The sequence below is a fragment of the Canis aureus genome, chromosome 6 (genome assembly GCF_053574225.1).
Source record: "Canis aureus isolate CA01 chromosome 6, VMU_Caureus_v.1.0, whole genome shotgun sequence".
In the NCBI taxonomy this organism is placed as follows: domain Eukaryota; kingdom Metazoa; phylum Chordata; class Mammalia; order Carnivora; family Canidae; genus Canis; species Canis aureus.
The window spans coordinates 43,146,562-43,169,985 of NC_135616.1; the positions used below are offsets into that span (position 1 = coordinate 43,146,562).

The window sequence follows — 23,424 nt, forward strand, 5'->3', positions numbered from 1 at the left end:
TATATTAGTGATATACTAGTATGTAATAAAAATTTTTTTTCAATAAGGAAATGATTGACATAAAATTCAGAACAGTGATTACCATTTTCAGGGAAGTAAGGAGAAAGGGAAAACAATGGTCCAGGGGCTATGCTACAAAATTGGTGATGTTCTCTTCCTTAAATTAAATGGTAGGTTCAGAGGTGTGCATTTATATTAAAACTCATATAATGTTACATTTGTTCTTTTATATGTATCAAATGAAAAAACTCTTAAAAGGAGTATCTGCTGCCTGTAGGATATTAAACAAATCACTTAAGATTTGTTACCAATATAATGTTACCTTTCAGCACTACCCTCCTCTCAAAATATACAAAAAGGATTTTTAATATTAAAACTTATTAAAATTGGCAAGATACTCATTACTATAAATCTAAATATCAGATTTTATCCTTTTTATGTTTTCTAAGTTTGGCTGAATAATCCCACCTTTAAATACATAATAATTAGTACTAATATTACCACATTATTAGAACAGATAGGACATGTTATGAATTCAAAATATTTTTAAATTGACTTTCAATTTAAATGGATCTGTATACAACACTGTAACTGTATTAAGAAAAAAGTAAAAATATACTAATCTAATTCAATTTAACTGTTATAGCTTTCTCTGTTAGTCTTTTTGATTATCTTCATCAGCAAATGTTGTTTTATTATTAATTGCCTCCATTTCTTTACTGGCAGCAAGACTTTAAAATCTTTCCCCAAAAGAAATTCATTATATTATCAATTATATTCTGTATCATTGAATACTATTTATACTATGCCCTAAACCAATCATTTCTTTTTGGTGTTGGCTAGTATTAATTCCAATATTTTAAATTTGTTAATGAAAAGCAAAGTCCATACACTGAGTGATTCAGGTAAAGTATTCTTCTCTGGTGCTTGAATATTATTCCCTACTGGATGTGTTAGAGTGTCTTGGCTATTAATAAATTTTGCTGATGTTACAATGCTGTTTAAGTGTTACATACAGTTTTTATGAAAATAACTTTTGCCTGTTTATCCATCATTTGAAAAACAAATTGACATTTCAAAAAATAATTAAAACATTAAAGAATTTTTGTTATAATCTTTTAAGAATGTTTAGATCAGGGGATCCCTGGGTGGCTCAGTGGTTTAGCACCTGCCTTTGGCCCAGGGCGTGATCCTGGAGTCCTGGGATCAAGTCCCGCATCAGGCTTCCTGCACAGAGCCTGCTTCTCCTTCTGTCTGTCTCTCTTTCTCTCTCTCTGTGTCTCTCATGAATAAATAAATAAAAATCTTAAAAAGAAAAAGAATGTTCTTATCAAAATCACAATGAAAATATGCCTATATTTATTTTTCCATAGACACTAAAATATTTTACTATTTGCTTATTCCTTTTTAATATTTTTCAATTACATTTACTTTTAATCAAGTCCTTCAATTATTAACTTTTAAAAAGAATAAATGATTCTAAACTTTAAAATCTTGAGAATATAAAAGTTTCTTCATTGCCAGCTACTAATCAAATGACATACACCAAAATAATTGTTAAATTTTTACACCAATATTTTACAGACAGAATATACTTGTTGTAATTCACTAGGAAAGCTTTCAGTATACAATTAAACAAGGTTAAGAATCCAAAAGCATTGGGCAGCCCAGGTGGCTCAGAGGTTTAGTGCTGCCGTCAGCCCAGGGCCTGATCCTGGGGATCCAGGATCGAGTCCCACGTCAGGCTCCCTGCATGTAGCCTGCATCTCCCTCTGCCTGTCTCTGCCTCTCTCTTTCTCTCTTTCTCTGTGTGTCTCTCATGAATAAATAAATAAAAATCTAAAAAAAAAAAAAAAAAGAATCCAAAAGCAGCTTTAACAATCTATCTACATATTTTTACCTTGTTTAATTCTTCCCTTTCTTGTTGAAGTGTTCTGATTTGTTTTTCATAAGCCTTGATTTGTCGAAAAGCATCATCTAACTCTCTCCTCACAGAGTTGGCTTCTTCAAGTTGTTGTTCCAAATGACTTGATTCTAAAAAGAGAAGATAGTAATTATTTTATTATTTGTATAAAAACAAATGTTTGAAACCAAGGATTTATACAACCAAATTTAAAAAAATAAAGTATTCTGAATTTGGTATTAGACTTATAGACACCACATACCCCTATGACTATGACTCATAAATGTTTTTAGCAAGTTCACTGTAAAGCTGATGAGTAGCTAGTGCCACTATGGAGATGCGTAAGACTTGTGTGCAAAAGTGCCTTACATTTCTATTAGAAAAAGAAGTATAATATTTCAAAAAAAGTACCTTTAGAAACTTTAGAAAAAAGTTTATACTTTAGAAAAAGTTTGTACTTTAGAAAAAAAAGTATAATATTTCAAAAAAGTACCTTTAGAAACAATTAAAAGCTTAAAACTAACAAAAACAATAAAACAGTTTTCCTCTAAGGCAGGTTATTAGCATTTGTGTGGCTGATGTCAGGTTACTTGTAAGATGGCCATGCTTCTATTGGTTGCAGACCCCCAGCCCAGTTTCACTAGTGGTTATCTGAAGAACAAACTCTGACTTGTGAAAGCAAGTATTTGAAAACCTCTGATCTAGAAGAAGACACTGAGGCCCAACAAAGGGAATATCTACCCTGAGGTCACATTGCTAAATGGGTATCAGAGCAAAGACTACAGCTCAGAACTCTGGCATCAACCTAACTGGGAAAGTAATGTTATTAAAGGTCACTTATCATCACTTCAGGAGAGTTATTAGGAAATGAAACAAAATTACTAATTTTAATACATGCTTAAATAAAATTTAATAAATTGATACAAAACATTCCTGGCATCAAAAGTAAATTAGCAAATTAAAGAACTGAAGCTCATCAAAACAGAGAAATCTAAACACATTCCTTGTGAATTTTTGTTCTCGGTATTTTCTATTCTATACAACCTTGTTACTCTTAGTGTCCTTTCCAGACAAGTAGCATTAGCATCCTCTGGGACCTTGTTAGAAATGCAGTATCCCAAGCCCCATCCCAGACCTAAATGAATCTGATCTGTATTTAACAAGATCCCCAAGTTTTACATATTCAAGTGTGGGAACAGATGCATAAAGTACTGCACGTTGTTGAGTTCAATGCTTTCAATAAATGAAGTAGTGATTATAATACATTAGGCCTACTGAAAAGAGCATTTCATGTGTATAGATAAGTCCTGTGGTCAAAAAGTCACTAAAATGCATTAGTGTATCATATACTAACTGGTGCTACACTGCTTAAATAAAATAATTTACTGATATTCAGTGCCCTAAACTCATAGATTTAGTAAGAGCTTATTTATCGTAGGTATTTTGAAAGTCTAGATACATTTATGGATACCACAGTTTTGTTTTGTTTTTTTTAACAATTTTCAAAAATATCTGCAAAGTTGCATTTAACTAGTTTTCATTTTGTCTTAAAACTATGATTTTAGGGATCCCTGGGTGGCGCAGCGGTTTGGCGCCTGCCTTTGGCCCAGGGCGCGATCCTGGAGACCCAGGATCGAGTCCCACGTCGGGCTCCCGGTGCATGGAGCCTGCTTCTCCCTCTGCCTGTGTCTCTGCCTCTCTCTCTCTCTCTGTGACTATCATAAAAAAACAAACAAACAAAAAAAAAACAGCTTTAAAAACTATGATTTTAATGGTCTAACTTAATAAATGTTTCACTTGAAGAATGTTTCACTAAAAGATCATTGATGCTTACTCTTAAAGATAACAGGGTATGTAGTCATACTCAGAAGTTTTTATTTTATCATTTTCTCAAATTTTGGCATTTCGTGTTGGAATTTTTCTGCCTATACTAACTTCTTTGAAACATTTTAAGTGCTTTTTTTCTTGAAGTTTTTAACACTGTAAAAACTTCAACAATTTGTTATTTCTAACAATTTGGAGTCAAAATTTAGTAGGTGACGTGGCTAACTTCAATCCCATTTTATGGTTAAGGGCATTCTCCCTCTGAGAATGCCCACCTCCTTTCTTTTTTTTTTTTTTAATTTATTTTTTATTGGTGGTCAATTTGCCAACATATAGAATAACACCCAGTGCTCATCCCGTAAAGTGCCCACCTCAGTGCCTGTCACCCAGTCACTCCCGCCCCCCGCCCACCTCCCCTTCCACCACCCCTAGTTCATTTCCCAGAGTTAGGAGTTCTGTCTCCCTTTCTGATATTTCCCACTCATTTTTTCTCCTTTCCCCTTTATTCCCTTTCACTATTTTTTTATATTCCCCAAATGAATGAGACCATATAATGTTTGTCCTTCTCCAATTGACTTATTTCACTCAGCATAATACCCTCCAGTTCCACCCACGCCGAAGCAAATGGCCCACCTCCTTTCTGCACTCCGAAGAGCTCTTCCCCAGTTATGTTAAAGTTTTTTGCAAATTATTGAGTCATTTGCTTATCTCAGCTGCTTTTTGTTAGAAACAAAACTTTCTGAAATCAGTGTTTCATAAAATTGCATTACATAAAAGTTTACAGCAAAATGATTCCATGGGACCACTTTGACAGCCTTCAAGGATGGTTGTCTTTTTTCAGTTTAGGTTAAATTCTAGTTTTATCCCAGCCATTTTACTTTGGCTGCTTTGCAATGGCGTTGTTAGGTATATAATAGGAATCTTATGTCACATTTTCATGTTTCACATAGAAAGGCTGAAGACAAACTCACTTGATTATTTATAAAATCTTCCAACATAAGAGAAGTAGAACACTTGTATTTGATATACACAGAATTTTGCATTTCCTAAAGATAAAAATCCCAAATCAAGAAAAGTCCAGAATGCACTAAACTTCACCAACCACTCTAAAATGGCTAAGGTACGGGAATGTTTACTTTCACTATAACAAACAGTGAATGGTTCAAAACTTTGTGAGAAATCCTCCAAGACTATCAAAAAAATATCTCATGCAACATGATGAACCATGCCATTTAGATGAATAATTAAAAAACAGTTTTAGTGAATAGAAGAAGCAGCACTAGCAAAGGGGGTTATTAGCTCATCCCAACAAAATGGTTCTTAACTCACTGCTGCTAATACAATCATCAGATTCAATCTCTTAGTAATAAGGATTTAATAATGGATCAACACACAGTAAATAAATTTTCTTTGCACTGTGTAGTGTGTAAGAAAAATAGAAAATAGAGTTTCTGCTTTGAAGGAGATGACCAACTCAGGAAGACAAGAGTAACACTCTTCAAATGATAAATGAAGCAGAAAATCAAATGTACACTGTGTGGCAGGTTATGGCAGCTCAGGGAATCACTCAGAGTGGAGTGTGGGTGTGCTCAGGGGAGTAGAACCACCAAGCACAACCACCCTGATCCACAAGGACACAGTGTCACAGCTTCTCCCTTATGCTCCTACTCCTAAAATAATCCATAACTCTTCTGAAATGTGAGGAGATCTGACTTTGAATCACAATGGGGGAAAACAGGTTCCTCTATTTTCGACCTCCTCCCTCCATTCACTATCTTTCTCCTTTACTTACATGATATAGGGAAGTGTGTGTGCAAGAGAGACAGCCAGACAGGGAGAGAGAGAAAGAGAGCTTAGTGTTGAAGAGACAGGACGTGGAGGCACAAACTACTCATCTCAAGGCAACAAAAGAAAGGGAGTTAAGATGTACATTACAGGTTATGAGAATTATTTTATTTAGGAAGAAACTATTTTCTCATGGAAAAATATTAAATGAGAGTATGAATTTTTATTTTTATCAGCAGATGGTCAACAAGTATGTACTTACTGACTGTTGGATGACACAAGGAAACTCTGTCTTACCCTCCTGGGAATTTAGAGTGGGATGAGGAAAGCAGATTTTAAAAAGAAATTGTAAGTAATTATAAACTTACTAAGTTTTCCAGGAGTTTAAATATTTATAAAACATTGCCATAGGGAAGAAAAAGATAGAAAGACACTGATGATGCATATTTGTTCACACAAAGATCCTGCTTAAGAAGTAGCTAGAGGAACATCATTTAGAAGGTGATTTGGACACTTTTCCTTTACAGCCACGACTATAGTTAGGGCCACTCATCAGGCAGGTCCCTAGGGAGCCTGTGCTCTATCTCTAGCTCTTACATCAACTGTTTAAGGCAGCGTGGGTGTAATAATGAATGAGACACAGATAATAATCACCCTCAGCCTTATCACTATGCCTTTGGTACCTACTATAATTTTTGGTACAGAGTAGCAACTCCATAAAGAGGTTTATGGATTGAATTAAGAATGAATGAATGTTGCTGGTGGGAATGTAAATGGAAAACAGTATGGCAATTCCTTAAAACATTAAACACAGAATTTCCATATAAATTCAGGAATGCCACTTCTTGCTATATGCCCCAAAGAAGAGAAAGCAAGGACCTGAACAAATACAGGTACCCTCAGCATTATTTACAATAAACACAAGGGAGAAGCAATCCCAGCACTCATAAGCAGATGAATGAATAAACAAAATGGAGTATTTATACATACACAGTAGGATGCTGTTATTAAGGAAGGTCATTCTGACACCTGCTACAACATGGATGAATTTTGAATAGACTACACTAAGTGACATAAGCCAGCCACAAAAGCACAGATATTTTATGACAGCACGTACATGAGGTTCCTTGAGCTGTCAAATTCAGAGGAACAGAAAAGAGAATGGGATTGCCAGGGGCTGTGGGTGGGAGGAATGGGGAGCTGGCATCTGATGGGTGGAGAGTTTCCAAGTGGGAAAATGACAGGCCATGGAAACAGCAGGTGATGGCTGTACAGCATGTGAATGTGTTTAATGCCACTGATCTGTTACTTAAAAGTGGTTAAAATGCTAATTTTTATGTTACTTACGTTTTACCTCAATAAAAAAAAAGGGTTTAAAAAAGAAAAGGGTTTAAAAACGGATGATACTGGAGAGATGGAATGGAATCATGGTGCAGAGAATAGCACCTGACCAAGAAAAGAGAGGCTGAGAAAGAAGAATACTAAAAAGAAGATTTCCCTTTCCCTCAATGTTGTTTTCACTGGTTCTGTCCCAGTCCCAGGAGAGGCTGAAACACACGGAGTGAAGAGCAGTCATGTAAGCGTGAGCTCAGGGAGAAGGCAGGAGTAAAGAAGGAAATCCCAAGTGCCAGGAGTTCAATGGTAACCAATCTCCCCATTAGGAGGACTCTGGGCACTGCTGATTCGTACATAAGGGAAGAGTGAGGAGCTGTCTGTAGAGACACAACGTAGGAAGATGCCTCAGGATGCAGTCAGAGGTTTCCAAGAGCAAAGTTTCACTTAGTCACTCACTCATCCACAAACACCAACTTGGGTTTTTTTTTTTTTTTTTTTTTAACATGTCAAGCAGTCTGCCACACACTCAGACACATCAGTGATGAAAAGGGTCAAAGTTTCTACTTTCAAGAAGCTTAGTCTAGCAGTGAGGTGATGGAAGTAAAGCAACATTTAAATAAAAAAGTCAGTGGTATAAAAAAAAAAAAAAAAAAAAAGGGATCCCTGGGTGGCGCAGCGGTTTGGCGCCTGCCTTCGGCCCAGGGTGCGATCCTGGAGACCCGGGATCGAATCCCACGTCGGGCTCCCAGTGCATGGAGCCTGCTCCTCTGCCTGTGTCTCTGCCTCTCTTTCTTTCTCTCTCTGTGACTATCATAAAAAAAAAAAAAGTCAGTGGTAAAATATATCACAGAGGAGTGTGAATGTGCCAGGTAAAGAGTGTTCCCAGCAAACAAGCAAAAATGAATAAACGAAGAAGGAAGGGAGGAAGCAAGAGGGCATGGAGAAAGAAACGATATAAAACAACACAAAATATGTGAAAACCCTGAAGGTTAGCAAGCAGACTAAGACTACTTCACTATGGTGGCATAGCTGCTGGGCAGTAATAACAAGACTTGAAGCTGGAGAGGCAAATATGCTCAATAACGAAGGGCCTTGGAAAGAACACAGAAATTGTGAGGATCCTTGGAAGACATTTGATCATGTGTGCTGAAGCTGTGAAGTGACCAGATTTACACTTGAAGAGCTTACTCTAGGGACTTCTGCTTCCAGAAAGATGGAATAGATGCACTTCCCCTCTTCCCATAAAATTCAACTAAAACTCCTGGATATTAACATAAAACAAACATAAGAAAACTGAAATTTGGGGAGAAAAAAGATGACCGACAAGGACAAGGGAATGTGACACAGTGGTGTCGGGAATGTGGACCAACATGGTGGGATGTTCCCTGGGTTTTCTTTCTGATTTCTATTTCCCAGACGCAGAGCTACAGAAACCAGAAAGCCAGGAATGCCAACAAGCCCCAACAAAAGCCTACTCTTTCTACCCAAAGGACCAGGAAAAGAGCAAACCGCTAAGACAGAACACTTTCAGTAGACAGAACCATTCTACTCAGGTTAAATAGCACAGAGATAACTTGCCCCAGGAACACTTCTGTCAGCAAAGGACATGTGAGGAGCTATATTTCCAATCACATAAGGCTGGAACAAAGTGCCCCAACACGCTGTGCAGGTATCCAGAGGAGGACTGGTAAAGGGCCAGGATTTTCAACCCCACCAGTTGGTAACAAGACTGTCCCACATGTAGGGTCAGTGGAGACCACGTGGCCAACTAGCATGTCCGCCCCCACCAAGAGTAATGAGGTTCTCCACCGTCCCCACCCTGGGGTGGTGTCAGAAGAAGTGAGAACTTCCACCACTGCCCAGGGGTACTAAGGTCATGCCTACCACAGTGTCAATAGAAACCAGATGGGGGCCTAGAACACCCCATTCCTTCCAGGAATAATGAGGAGACCTTCTTAGATGTGAAGGGAGGCCAAGTGGCAATACTGAGCTTTTTTTTTACCTCAACCCGGCAATCCACCACTGCTGGAGGGGTGTCAAGGAGAAGCAAACTAAAAATGGAAGGTTTAAACAAAATCCAGAATCACTAATTGAAAATCACTCATCCTATCAGGAACCAGGAAAATTTCAACTTGAATGAGATTAGAAAATCAACGGATGCTGACACTAAAATAGTAGAGATGCTAGAAATATCTGACAAGGGGTGCCTGGGTGGTTCAGTCCGTTAAGCCTCCAACTCTTGATTTTGGCTCAGGTCATGATCTCAGGGTCTGAGACTGAGCTCCATGTCCAGCTCTGATGAGTGTGGAGCCTGCTTGAGATTCTCCTTCTCCCTCTGCCCCTCCCCCTGCTCACCTGCCCTCTCTCTCTAAAGCAAATAAACAAAATTTCAAAAAAGAAAACAAGAAATATCTGATAAGACATTAAAAAGTTATGATAAAAATGCTTCACTGAGCAGTTATGAATGTATCTGAAAGAAATTAACAAACAGAAGAGCCAAATAAAGATACAGGAAATCTCAGCAAAGAAACAGAAGTTTACAAAAAAACAAAACAGAAATTTTAGAAATAAATAAGACAAAAATCTGGGTAGATGTATTCAACAGTACAAAGGAGGGATCAGAGGAATCAGTAAAATGGAAGATAACACAGTAGAAACTGGCCAATCTGAACAGCAGAGAAATAATGGAATGAAAACAAAAATGAACCAAGATTTGTGAGACCCAAGATTTGTGGGTTGATAACAAAAGATCTAACATCCATATCTTCAGAGTCCCAGAAAGAAAAGAGAAAGTAGGCAGGTCTGTAAAAGTGCTCAAAGAAGTTAGGTCTAAAAACATCCCAAATTTAGCAAGACACATAAACGTACAGATTTCAGAAGAACAAATCCCAAACCAAATAAACCCCAAAAAAATCCATGCAAAAACACACCATTACACATCAGAAAACTATAAAAGGAGAAGAACTTGCAAGCAACCAGAGAAAAACAATACTTTAGATAAAAGAAAAAATACTCAGAATGACAGTGAATTTCTCCTCAAAGACCAGGGAGTCCTAAGAAAGTTGTACAGTATTTTTCAGATGCTAAAACAAAATAACTATTAATCCAACACGCTATGCAAAAATATTCTTTAGTAATAAAGAAAAAATTAAGACATTCTCAGATGAATAAAGGCTAAGAGAATTTGCTGATAGCAGGGGTATCTTTAAAAAAATGGCTTAAGGAAATTATCTAAACAGAAAATAAATAACAGAACAAGTAGCTCAGCAAAATATCAGAAAGCAAGCAAGTGAGGATGGTATATAAAAATATGGGTAAATCCACAGGGATTTTTTTCCTCCTCTTAAGTTCTCTAAATTATATTTCACAGTTGCAGGAAATAGTATAACCTTGTCTGATGTGCTTCTAAAACATATAAAGAAAAAATACTTGGGATCCCTGAGTGGCTCAGCGGGTTTAATGCCTGCCTTCACAGCCCGGGGCATGATCCTGGAGTCCCAGGATTGAGTCCCATGTCGGGCTCCCTGCATGGAGCCTGCTTCTCCCTCTGCCTGTGTCTCTGCCTTTCTTGCTCTCTCTCTCTCTCTCTCTCTCTCTGTGTCTCATGAATAAATAAATAAAATCTTCAAAAAAAAATACTTAAAGCAATTATGCAATAAATAGGGAGCAATTGGTATCAACATACATTGGTATCAGCTCGTTATAACTAAGGTATTTTGTGTTAGCCTCATGATAACCAAAAAGCAAACAACTATAGTAGCTATACAACAGATAAAGAGAAGGGAATCAAAGCATAATACTACAGAAAATCACCAATTTACAAATGAAGTCAATAAAAGAGGAAACTGAAAAACTCATAAAAATGTAGAGATTGAACAGAACACTCCCTGAATGTATCACAAAAAGAAATTAAAAAGGGAATTAAAATATATTTTTAACAAACAAAAGTGGACACACTATAAACCAAAACTTATGGAATATGGCAAAAGCAGTTCTAAAAAAAAGTTCATGGTAATAAACACCTACATTAAAAAATGAAAGATCTCAAACACCTAACTGTATATATCAAGCAGCTAGAAAAACAACAAACTAAACCTAAGTTAGCAGAAGAAAGGAATTAACAATGATCAGAGCAGCAGTAAATGAAATAAACACCAGGAAAACAAAAGAAAAGATTAATGAAACTAAGAGATTGTTTTGTGAACAGTCAAAATTGGCAAAATTTCGGCTAGACTAAAAAAAAGAGAAGACTCATATAAATAAAATCAGAGGGGATCCCTGGGTGGCTCAGCGGTTTAGCGCCTGCCTTTGGCCCAGGGTGCGATCCTGGAGACCCGGGATCAAGTCCCACGCCGGGCTCCCAGCATGGAGCCTGCTTCTCCCTCCTCCTGTGTCTCTGCCTCTCTCTCTCTCTCTCTGTCTATCATAAATAAATAAATAAATCTTTAAAAAAAAATAAAATAAAATCAGAAATGAAAGAGAAAATATTTAAATGGGCAGCACAGAAATACAAAGATCCTAAGAGATTACTATGAACAATTACATGCCAGCAAACTGGGTAACCCAGAAGAAACTGATAAATCTTCAGAAACATAGAACCAAGTATGACCAAATTAGAATTAAAAAATCTGAACAAACCAATAATGAGTAAGAATGATGAAAGGAAACCCCAGGACCTGATGGTTTTATTGGTGAATTCTACCAAACATTTTAAAAAGAATTAATAACAGTCCTTCTCAAACTCTTCTAAAAAATGGAGGAGGAGGGAATACTTTCAAAGTCACTTTATAAGGCCAGCATTACAATGATACCACAGCCAGACATGGGGTACCAACTGCAAAAATCAACAAGTGGGACTTCATCAAACTTACTTCTGAACAGCAATGGAAACCATCAACAAAATAAGGCAACCAACAGAAGGGAAAAAATAATTGCAAATCATATATCTGACAAAAATCCAATTTAAAAAATGGGCAAAGAATCTGAGTGGACATTTTTCCCAGAGAAGACATATAGATTGCCAACAGATACATGAAAAGATATTAACATCATAAATTACCAGGGAAATGAAAATCAAAACCACAGTCAGAGATCACCTTGCACCTGTCAGAATGGCTGTCACTCTAAAAATAAGAAATAACAAGCTCTGGCAAGGATATACATAAAAATGAATATTTGTGCACTTGTGCACTGTTGGAAATGTAAGTTGATGCAGCCACTTCGGAAACAGAAAGGGGGCTCCTCTATATTAAAAAATAGAACCACCACAGGATCCAGCAATTCCACTTCTGAGTATTTATCCAAAGAAAACAAAAACAGTGAATTGAAAAGATGTTTCGTACAGCATCATTCACAATAGTAAAGACACAGAAGCAATCTAACTAAATGTCCACGGACAGAGAAATGGGTAAAGAAAATGTGGGGCATATGTAGTGATATATTACTGAGTCATTGAAATGAATACCTTGCTAATTGCAACAACCTTGAGAGATTATGCTAATTGAAGTAAGTCAAAGAAAGACAAATACTGTATGATCTCACTTATATGTGGAATCTGAACTCAGAGAACAGATTAGTGGTTGCAAAGGCAGCAGGAACAGGGTGAGTTAAGGGGGAATGGTGATCAACAGGTACAAACTTCCTTAAATAATAAGTAAGTCTTGGAAATGTGATGTACAGCACAAGGACTATAGTTAATACTACCATACTACACATTTACAAGTTGTTAAGATAGTAGCTCTTAAAAATTTCTAATCACAAGAAAACAATTCTGTAACTATATGTACTATATGTACTATATGTTATATATGTATATATGTATATATGTATATATATGTATGTATGTATATATGTATGTATATGTATATATATACATATATATGTATATATATGTATATATATATATGTGTGTATATATGTATATAACTATATGTACTGATGGATGTTAGGTGGACTTCCTGTGGTGATCATTTCACAATACAAATATTGAATCATTATATGTACACCTAAAACTCATATAATGTTGTATGTCAATTATATCTCAATAAGCAAACAAAAAACCAAAAGAACAAAAACAAAGGCGAAAGAAAGAAAGAAAGAAAGAAAGAAAAAGAAAGAAAGCCAAAGACCAACATCTTTCACACATGCAGATGCAAAAATTCTTCACAAAATACTAGGAATAAAATTTAGTAATATATAAAAATAAACACCATGACCAGTGATGTGTATATTCCAGGGATATAAGTTTGGTTCAGTATTTCAAAATCAATCTAATCCATCATATTAACAGGCTAACTAAAGAAAAAAAATCACATATTCACATCAATAAATGCAGAAAAAATATTTGACAAATTTCAACACCATTTGTGATAAAAACCCTGAGAGATATAGGAATATATGGGAACTTCTTACTTGGTAAAGAGCATCAATAAAAAAAAAAAAAAAAAAAACCCTAGCTAACATTACCGTGAATGCTTTCCCCCCTAAGAAAGCCAGGATGTCTGTTATCAGCTCTCTTCCTCAACATATGTTGCAAGTTCTAGCCAGTGCAATAAAAGGAAATAAAAAGCATAGAGATCAAACAGGCAAAAATACAACTGTTCCTGTTTGCAGATGCATGAAGATCAGCCCAGAAAATCCTAAGGAATCAATTAAAATAAAATAAAAACCCTCTTAGAGCTTAAAAAAAAAAAAAAACAAAACCCTCTTAGAGCTAGTAAGAAAGATGGGCCTATGAGTAAGTCATCCCAATCCATACTACCTCTTTGAAGATAAATCACTGACAGTCCCAGCTGGTCTACTCCTTCTTCAGTGTCCAATAACTCTAACACATTCATTGCTATTGATGCTTTAGTGTTGATAGCAAAGCAAAGGATTCTGCTTATCATTTTCCTAATCTATCTTAATTTGGGGAAGATAAAGCTACAGAAATTTGATAAATGGATATTTCTTAGGAAGGGAGCCACTTAAAAAAAATAGAACAGCATAAATTACCAAATTCAAGAGCTCCATGTATATTCAAGCAAAGTATTAACAAGGCATTTTAAACAGTCCTTTTTATAAAAGAGACTCTATCAGATTCTTTCTTCTCCATCACTTATTTTGGTCTTAAAATGGTATTTCTGGAGGCCTAACTATCCTAGCTAAACTAGTACCTTTTCCTGTCTCTCTTCTTATACTTTGGTAAGATGCCTTGCTTCTAAACCCTGCAAAAGGCTATTACACTGAAAGAAAAAGCCAAGAACCTTTAACAGTCAGGCTCCCCAGACCTTTACTTCTCTAGTCTCACCTCCTCCACTCTCCCTTGCTTGCTCCTGCTCCAGCCATATTGTCTGTCCTCTGGTTTTAACTGCACTCATGAGGCACATTCTGACTCCAGGGCCTTTGCATTGGCTAGCTCTTCTGCCTGGAACATGTTTCCCATTTAAATGCATGGCTAAGCAGTCATCTTCTTCAAGGTTTTGTTCACATGTCACTTCCTCCATGAGGCTTACACCCAGACTACCCTACCGAAAATTACAGAATTCCTCATCTTCTACATTTGACCCATTCTCCTTATTCTGCTCTATTTTTAAGTATTTCCCACCTTCTAACATACTGTATCATGTACAAAGTTATACTGTTCCTGTTCTATGTCTGTTGTGAGGCTTCCACTTCAGCAAAAACAAAGATTTTTGTCATTTTGTTTGGTACCAAATTCCAAGAGCCTAAAACAACACCTGGCACACAGTAGATGCTCAAAAATACTTGTTGAATGAGCAGAATAAGTGCATGAATGGATGTAACAGACATCAACAGTTGCCCAAATTAATTTTAATTAAATCTCATCAATATGCTGAAAGTAACTATTACAGAGAAAATAAATTTTCACATGCCTTGATGTCAGCATACATGTAGTTCCCTTATCTACACTGTCCTTCCTCACTCCTTACACTCCTTCCCCTATTCATATATATGCTATGCCAGAAAAATCCCAACTAAATGTCACAAACTAATAGGTCTTCCAAAACATCATCTTTGTCAACTTAAACCATGGTTAGGTGCCCCTCCTAAGTACTCTCCATGTACCTATGCTTCTTTTTCTTATAGCTTTTTCATAGTATTGCAAAAACTATTTTTTCCCCAGATCAAAACATGAGCTCGTTGAAAGCAGAAACTTTTTTTTTTTTTTTGAGAGAGACAGCACGCATGTGCAAGGGTGGAAGGCAAGAGGGAGAGGGAGAGAGAGGATCTTATGTAGGCTCCACGTCCAGCACAGAGACCAGTGCAGAGCTTAATCTTATGACCTGAGCTGAAATAAAGAGTTGGACGCTCAACTGACTGAGCCCCGATAGGCACCTCAGGCAGAAACCATTCTTACTTGCTCTTCCCTCAGTGCCACAGAGCTCCCATCACATAACACATGACAGGTACCCAATAAATGTTTTGTGTCAATAAAACATTTTTTGAAAAACCTACTCAACTGAATTAATAGTGAATCACAGAAATTTACCTCTTATTTGTTTCCTTAGGTTTTCAATTTCTTCTTTCAAGGTTTTTATTTCTAAATCTTTGCTTGCTGTTAGTGGGCCATCAGCAGTTGAATACTGTAGAGCTTGGACAGTCTGTGTTGACTCTTCAAAAAGAGAAGAACAGAAGAAAAAATGAGAAATATGGTCATACTTCAAGTTTTTAAAAACTAATATATTTATTTCTAGAGAAAAAAATGTAATTATACTGATCAAAACATCTACCCATTGACAAAAAGCATATAAATACATCACAATTAGGTCTCAAAACTCCAATGCATGTTTTTTTAAAAGTATAATAGACATAGGAAAGGATCTGCCTACTAACGTGAGATTTTCTGTTTCAAACACTGCACATGCGTGTGCACACATACTCTCCCCTCTCTCAGAAAGAAGGAAGGAAGGAAGGAAGGAAGGAAGGAAGGAAGGAAGGAAGGAAGGAAAGAAAGAAAAAAAAAGAAAGAAAGAAAGAAAAAGAAAGAAAGAAAGAAAGAAAGAAAGAAAGAAAGAAAGAAAGAAAGAAAGCAAGCAAGCTAAGTTGGGAGTAGAAACAGGGAGATATAAAAATAGCCAGTTGACACGAGTAACAGCTACTTTTTCTCCTAGATTCCACCTCCTGCAGGACTTGGAGGTGGGTAGGCATCCTGGCTGCTCTTTGCTACTTCTGTCTACCCTGTAAATCCCAGTCTGCTAAAATGCCCATTACTTGTCTGCTGGAGTTATCATCTATTGTTTTTCTTACTCTGTCTTTGACTAACAATTTCACATATGGTTCACTGCCCTTCTTTTCATTACAACCCTTATTATTCTTAGTGAGTTTAACATCAAAATAGACAATCCATCCAACACTCTGGCTTCTTAGGCACACATATCCCCCATGTAGACACTGCTGGGGTTTTTGCCTTCCTGCTCATGAACCAAATGCAGGTATCAGGTTACAATGTGCATTGACAAGGTAGGCTGGCCAAATTGGAAGATAGTTTAAATCAATCATGGTGGACCCATTCTATGTTGCCAGTACTGGTTAAGAATTAGGGATGTGACCCAGTGAGTATTAATAGTTCCTTGAGAAGAAGTGCACCGGAAGGCTTCCTGGAAAGGTATAAATCTTCTACACAGTGAGAGATGAATGAAAGAAGTGAACCTGCTTCTTTTGGTCTTTACATGTGTGCAGACAAGAAGCCGGGAATTTTAGCAGTATGGTAGAATCATGAGAGGAAAGCCATGAGAATCATAGAGAAGCTAACCCCAGTATTGGCACAGTCTACTTCTAACTCCCTACATGAGATAATAAATCCTTATTATTTAAGAATTCTATGATTTGCAGCCTAAAACAACCTAGCTGGTTGACCCCTCTCCTGAAAAACCACCAAATCTACTGGTCACACTCTAGACCCGTGATTCTCACGTCGTCGGAACTTAGAAATGTGTATGTGTGTGTATAGAGGGGAGCGAGGGGTGTTGACACTGGTGTAGCTAGGAGATGGCTAAGTGTATTCAGTGTCTGGGAACCAAGAAAGCTCAGTATCTTACAAAATGTGGAACAGTCTCCCCCATCAAAGAATCTCCTTGCCCCAAATGCTAGCAGTTCACCTAGTGAGAAATGCTACTGTACAATTTTCCATTACTTAAAAACTATATATGGCCTCCTAAATCTTGATTTCAAGTACATCATTCTCTATCTCTTATCTTTACAGGTGCTTACTCCAGGGATCACTTCAGCGATGCTTCATTCCCACCAAGAGATCAAATCCACTGTCCTAAGGTTAATCAGTTTTTTTCTCTTTTCTTCCTTACTTACCCAGGTTGGATTCCATGGTCTATCACTACAATACCTGCTTTGTGCACAGACCTTGCACCTCTTTGACCTCTTCTCCTCCATTACACCCACCCTAGAAGGCCCCAATCTTGGCTGACTCTGACTCTCTGACTTGTGCTCCCACCCTAGAAGCTGACAAAGTGGCTGAAGAAAACAGTCACCTCAAATTCAGGTCTACTGGCATCAAACAGCTTGGCATGACTGGCAGTCCTCGGCTGTGTCCCTAGACCATTTATTCGTTCCACATATTCTCTTTTTCTTGTCAATAATCTAATACAATCCCCACTTTCCTCATTCTCAGCTGATGATCTTGCTCTGTATTTGATTTGGCATCTGTCTCCTCAAAGTAGAATGTAAGCACTGCATTGGCAAGTATTTTTCTCTTTTTCTGCTCACTGTTACCTCCCTAGTCATGTGTAGAACAGGCCCTGGGTCATCAGTGTTCAAAAAATAGCTGACAAATGCATGAAGCAGCTTGAATGAAAACCTATGCCACTGCATGAAACAGGAGTTAATACAAAAAGGCAATGATCCCACATTTTCATTATGCTTGCTTTGTGTAAATGATACCAATCACAGATAATGATAGTTTCTAAGAACATGATAATTCAAAACATCAAAAAAGCCTGGTATATAAGAATTTCTCATTCAGAATAGGAAGGAGTAGGAAGCACCTGGTCTATCACTCCAACCACAAAAAGTAAAAATATGTAACTTGCAAAAATCTTATTTTTAAAGAAGTCATGTATCTAAGAAGGCAAAGAGGACCAAGTACAATAAAACAAAGGGATGGACCTTCTGAGGTGGGAACTCTGGCAGCTGCCTCTGACGTCTGAATTTTACCCAATTCTGTAAGCAGGCTTAGACTCTAAGTTGCCCTAAATTGAGGAATATCATGCTGGAATAAAAACACAGGACAACTTCTGGAGAATGGGTGGGGCTGCCGAAATATTTTGGAAACTTTGAGATCCCTAAATATGTGGTGCTATTTTCATCGTGGTGCATTTGTTGTATCTGGAGAACTGCATAGGAAGTTAGTAGCTTCTAAAATTCAGACTGAAGTCTCCTCCAGTATTAGAGTATTTCAGAAATAAAAGTCTTGCTCAAGGAAGAGAGTCTGTCTCAAATACATGGTCAGTCTCCCCATCAACACATTTGCCAGATAAAGAAATGGCATGAGGTAGGAGACATAAGGGCAGAATAAATTTTCCACAATTGACAGACTGAGGAAGAGAGAGCCCCAGCCAGGCTTTGTCCAGATCTCCTTTTGTGGTATTTGGAAACCAAAGGTAGGCTGAGTTCTGAAAACTGCAAACCAGCCTTGTCCTAGCTCCATTCTGGGTTAGACAGAGCGCCAGGAGAAACTAAAAACTTGTGCTATGGCGCCACCTTCTGGAAAACAAAACAAAGGCTTCTGATTGACAACCTGCTGAACCCTCCCTTAGAATAGAATCCAGGGGGGAAAACTACCTAAACAGGAAAGCTGTTTGCTAGCAAACTCTAAATGTGACAGCACAGGTACATTTCATGATACATTATGGAAAAAAAAAAATCACAGTAATAAGGTCTCACAAAAAGAAAAGGACTATTCTCCAGCAATCAAATTCAAAGACACGAAACACGGTGTTCTCACTGATAAAAGATTCAAAAATAGCAGTTATAAAGAGATTCAATGACCTACAAGAAAACTCAGAAAAGCAATTCAATGAACTCAGGAATAAAATTAATAAAAGAAGTTAAAATTCTGAGAAAAAACAAGAATTGTGGAGCTGAAGGACTCAATATATGAGATGAAGATGCCCTAGAAAGCACTAGAGAGAGTAGATGGGATGGAAGGGAGACTCTGTGAGGAAGAACTGAGATTTTTTAAAAGCGAAGAAATGCTACAAGAGTTATTCTACTCCATTAGACAACCAAGCATAAGGAAAATGGGGATACCACAGGGAGGGTTATATAAGACATAATAGTTGAGAACTTCCCAAAACTAGGGAGAGAACTAAACACACAAGTCCACACACCTAAACAGAACACCTTCCTAACTCAATATAAAAGGACTTTCACTAACACATCTTATAACGATACTGTCAAGAGTCAATGGTAAAGAATGTTAAAGGCAACCAGGGAAAAAGGATGTGATGTACACTCATGAGAGTATCAGCAGATATCTCAGCAGAGACTACAGACCAGGAGAGAGGGGAATGACACATCCAAAGGACTGACATAAACACCCAGGCCAAGAATATCCCATCCAGCAAAGCTATCCTTCCAATATGAAGAGAGATAAAGGCCAGACAGACAGACAGTAGCTGAGGGGGTTCACCATCACCAGGCCTGCCTTACAAGAACTGTTGAAAGGAGCTCTTAAAACTGAAATGAAAAACTGAAAGCACAGAAAATTCTGATGAAGATGATAAACATTCAGAATTAGAAAACTGTGACTCCATTTCAGAACAGTGTTACATACCTAATTGTAGCAGAAATGCTAAAGGAAAGGGGTATTAAAAATATAACTCGTGTCCCTGGGTAGCTCAGTTGGTTAAATGTCTGTCTTTGGCTCAGCTCATGATCTCTGGGTCCTGGGATCGAGCCTCAAGTCAGGCTCCATGCTCAGCAGGGAGTCTGCTTCTCTGTCTGTCTTTGCCCCCCCCCCCCCCCCACCGCCCCTTGCTTGGGTTCTCTCTCTCTCTTAAAAAAATAACTTTAACTATCATAATTTGGTAACAAATTCATAGCAAAAAAAGAGATAAAATTGTGACACCAGATATATAAAAAAGGAGTCATAAAAGGATGGAACCTTTATAGGTGAATAAAGGTAAGTTGCTTTCAGCAGAGAAAGGATTGGTTTATCTAGGAGACATTTTATACTAACCTCATAGTTAACGCATGGCAAAAATTGAGAGCAGAAACACAAAACATAAAAAAAGGGAAAAGAAGCAAATCACCACGGAAAACCACCAAACGGCAAAGGTAGAGAGAAACAAAAGTTAAAAAGAAACAATGGAAAGACAAAATAACCAGAAGGCAAAAGATAAAATGGCAATAGTAAGTGCTTAAATAAATATCAATACTCACCCTGAATGTAAATGGATTGAATTCCCAATGAAAAGGCACAGAGTGGCTGGATGTATTAAAAACAAATAAACAAACAAAAACCCCAGGAGGTGCCTGGGTGGTTCACATAGTTAAGACCCTACTCTTGATTTCAGCTCAGGTCATGATCTCAGGGTCATGAGATGGAGCCCTGTGCTCGGCATAGAGCCTGCTTAAGATTCTTTCTCCTTCTCCCTCTACTCTTCCCCCTCCCCTTGCTTATGCATGTGCACACTCTCTCTCTAAAAAACAAACAAACAAAAACAAGACCCAAGTATATGCTGCTTAAAAGGACATTCATCGGCTTGGAAGATATACATAGGCTCGAAGTGAAGGGATGGAAGATAATATTCCAAGTATTCAAGCAAGTGAAAATCAAAAGTGAGAACAGGGATCCCTGGGTGGCGCAGCGGTTTGGCGCCTGCCTTTGGCCCAGGGCGCGATCCTGGAGACCCGGGATCGAATCCCACGTTGGGCTCCCGGTGCATGGAGCCTGCTTCTCCCTCTTCCTGTGTGTCTCTGCCTCTCTCTCTGTGTGTGTGACTATCATAAATAAATTAAAATTTAAAAAAAAAAAAAAAAAAAAAAAAGTGAGAACAGCCATACCTACATCAAACAAAATGGACTTCAAGCCAAAAATGGTAATGAGACAAAGATCATTTTATACTGATAAAGGCATCAATATATTAAGAAGATATAATAATTATAAATATATACACTCATGACACCCAAGCACTGGAATATATTCAGCAAATACTAAGAGATCTTAAGGAAGAAACAGACAGTACAGTAATGGTAGGTGGCTTCACTACTCCACTATTAGTAATGGATGAACCATCCAGACAGAAAATCAGCAAGGAAATGTTGCAATCGGACCCTACTTTAGAACAAATGGACTTAACAGGTATTACAGAACATTCTACCCACCACCAGCATAATACACATATTTCTCAAGTGCACACAGGACATTCTTCAAGACGGATCATATGATAGGACATAAGAAGAAATTATATCATCTTTTCTGACCATGATGGTATGAAATTGAAATCAACAAGAGGAAAGTGAGATCTACAAATATGTGGAAATTAAATAATTCTAAACAACCACTGGGTCAACGAAGAAATCAAAAAAGACATAAAAAGTTTCTCAAATGACAACAAAAATACAACATACCAAATCTGTGGAATGGATGGATTAAAGCAGTTCTGAGAGAAAGTTCAAGCAACAAATGTACATATTAAGAAATTAGAAATATTTCAATTAATCTAATTTGCACTTCAAGGAACTAGAAAAAGAATAAATTAGCCCAAAGTGAGCAAATGAGAAGAAAAAATAAGGTTCAGAGCAGAAACAAATAAAACAGAGGCCAGAAAAACAACAGACCACAATGAAATGTTACAATGCTCATACCTGTCAGAACAGCCATCAAGAAGAAGACAAGAGATGACCTGTCATAGGTGCTGACAGGGATGTAGTGAAAAGGGAATCCTTGTATGCAACTGGTGGGAATATCAACTGGTCCAAACACCACTGAAAACGTTATGAAGTTTCCTTAAAAACTTAAAAATTGGGCAGCCCAGGTGTCTTAGTGGTTTAGTGCCGCCTTCAGCCCAGGGCATGATCCTGGAGACCTGGGATCGAGTCCCACGTAAGGCTCCCTGCATGGAGCCTGCTTCTCTCTCTGCCTGTGTCTCTCTCTCTTTCTCTGTGTGTGTGTGTGTGTCTCACGAATAAATAAAATCTTTAAAAAGAAAACTTAAAAATTGATCTGCCAGATCATCCAAAAATTCCACCTCTGGTTATATACTCAAAGGAAATGAAAGCAGGGTTTCAAAGAGATATATGTGCCCCCATGTTTACTGAAGCATTATTCACTAAAACCAAGATATGGAAACAATCTGAAGGCCCATGGGGGCATATGTCCACAATGGAATGTTATTCAGCCATGAGAAAGGACAGTATCCTGCCATTTGTGACAATACAGATGGATGGACCATGAGCACACAACGCTCAGTCACAGAGAGAAAGATAAGCACACTCATATATGAGATCTAAAAAACTTGTGAAAAACAAAGAGTAGAGTAGAACTGTAGTTACCAGGGGACAGGGCAGGAGTGGGGGGATAAGACTGATCTCGTCTAAGGGTACCAACTCACAACAGGTAGTAAATAAGTCACAGAGATCTAATGCAGTGTCATAATATGGACAAAAACACTATACACAGGGGTACACACATTATCTAATGTGACAATCTCATTACGGTATACAAACGTATCAAATTAACAAGTTGTATATCTTAAATTTACACAATGACATATGGTAAAGACATTTAATTAAAAATCAAAACAAACAACTTGCAAGGAAGAAGTAATACACATACACAAAAAAAGAAGTAATACACATGCACAGATCTTAGCAACTTATTGAAAAATAGAAAGCAGTCTGTTTTACTGACGTCTGTAGTTTTTTTCTCTACTGGTATACCAGCAAAACTTTATTGTAAAACTTTGACTCTTTCTCTCTTAAAAGCTACAAGCTTTTTGATTATTTATACATACATTCCTTCATTCACAAAAGAAGTAAAATAAATTGTATGTTATGTCCTTTATTCTGGAGAAAATACAGCAGGAAAGGGGGACAGGACAGTAAGTGCTGGAGATAAAGCAAGATTAGGTTTCAAAGAGAGTGGTCAGGGAAGGCCTCACTGAAAGGTAACACTCGAGGAGAAGCCTGAAGGAGGTAAGGGAATGAATCATGTGAACACCAAAGGAAGAAAATTTAAGGCAGGGCAATAGATGGGTCAAAGGCCCTGAGGTGGGGACATGCCCAGTTTGTGGAAAGAACAGCCAGGAACCCAGGGTGGCTGAAACAGAAAGAGCAATGGGAGAAGAGGGAACAAGGTAAGGTGAGGGAAGCAGCTAGAAAGCTATTAAGAGAAGGCAGGAGACAGTGGTGGTGATGTGAACAGGGTGGTAGCTGCAGAGTGAGCAGTGATCAGACTCTGGATCTTCTGTGACGGCAGAGCTGCTTGGGTTTGCTGGCAGATGAGTCATGAGGTGTGACACAAGGAGAGGGCTTAATGATGCCTGGAAGGTTGTAGCTCTCAGCAGTCAGAAACTGGACAACTCTGCAGGGCCTGGACATTCAGAGGTCAGAGAGTC

General features: G+C 37.7%; 1 protein-coding gene across 22 annotated transcripts in view; it reads right to left on the minus strand.

Moving 5' to 3' along the window:
* CDC42BPA (CDC42 binding protein kinase alpha) overlaps nt 1-23,424 on the minus strand; it is a 309,696-nt gene that overhangs the window by 121,179 nt on the left and 165,093 nt on the right. For all 22 annotated transcript variants that reach the window (XR_013381712.1, XM_077901337.1, XM_077901329.1 and 19 more), the window contains 2 exons: nt 15,339-15,461; nt 1,901-2,034 (listed from right to left, as the gene is read on the minus strand). Coding sequence is in view for 21 of the 22 variants with exons in the window: in XM_077901337.1 (XP_077757463.1) it covers nt 1,901-2,034; nt 15,339-15,461 (257 nt within the window). In the remaining variant the exon portion in view is untranslated. The remainder of the gene's footprint in view (nt 1-1,900; nt 2,035-15,338; nt 15,462-23,424) is intronic.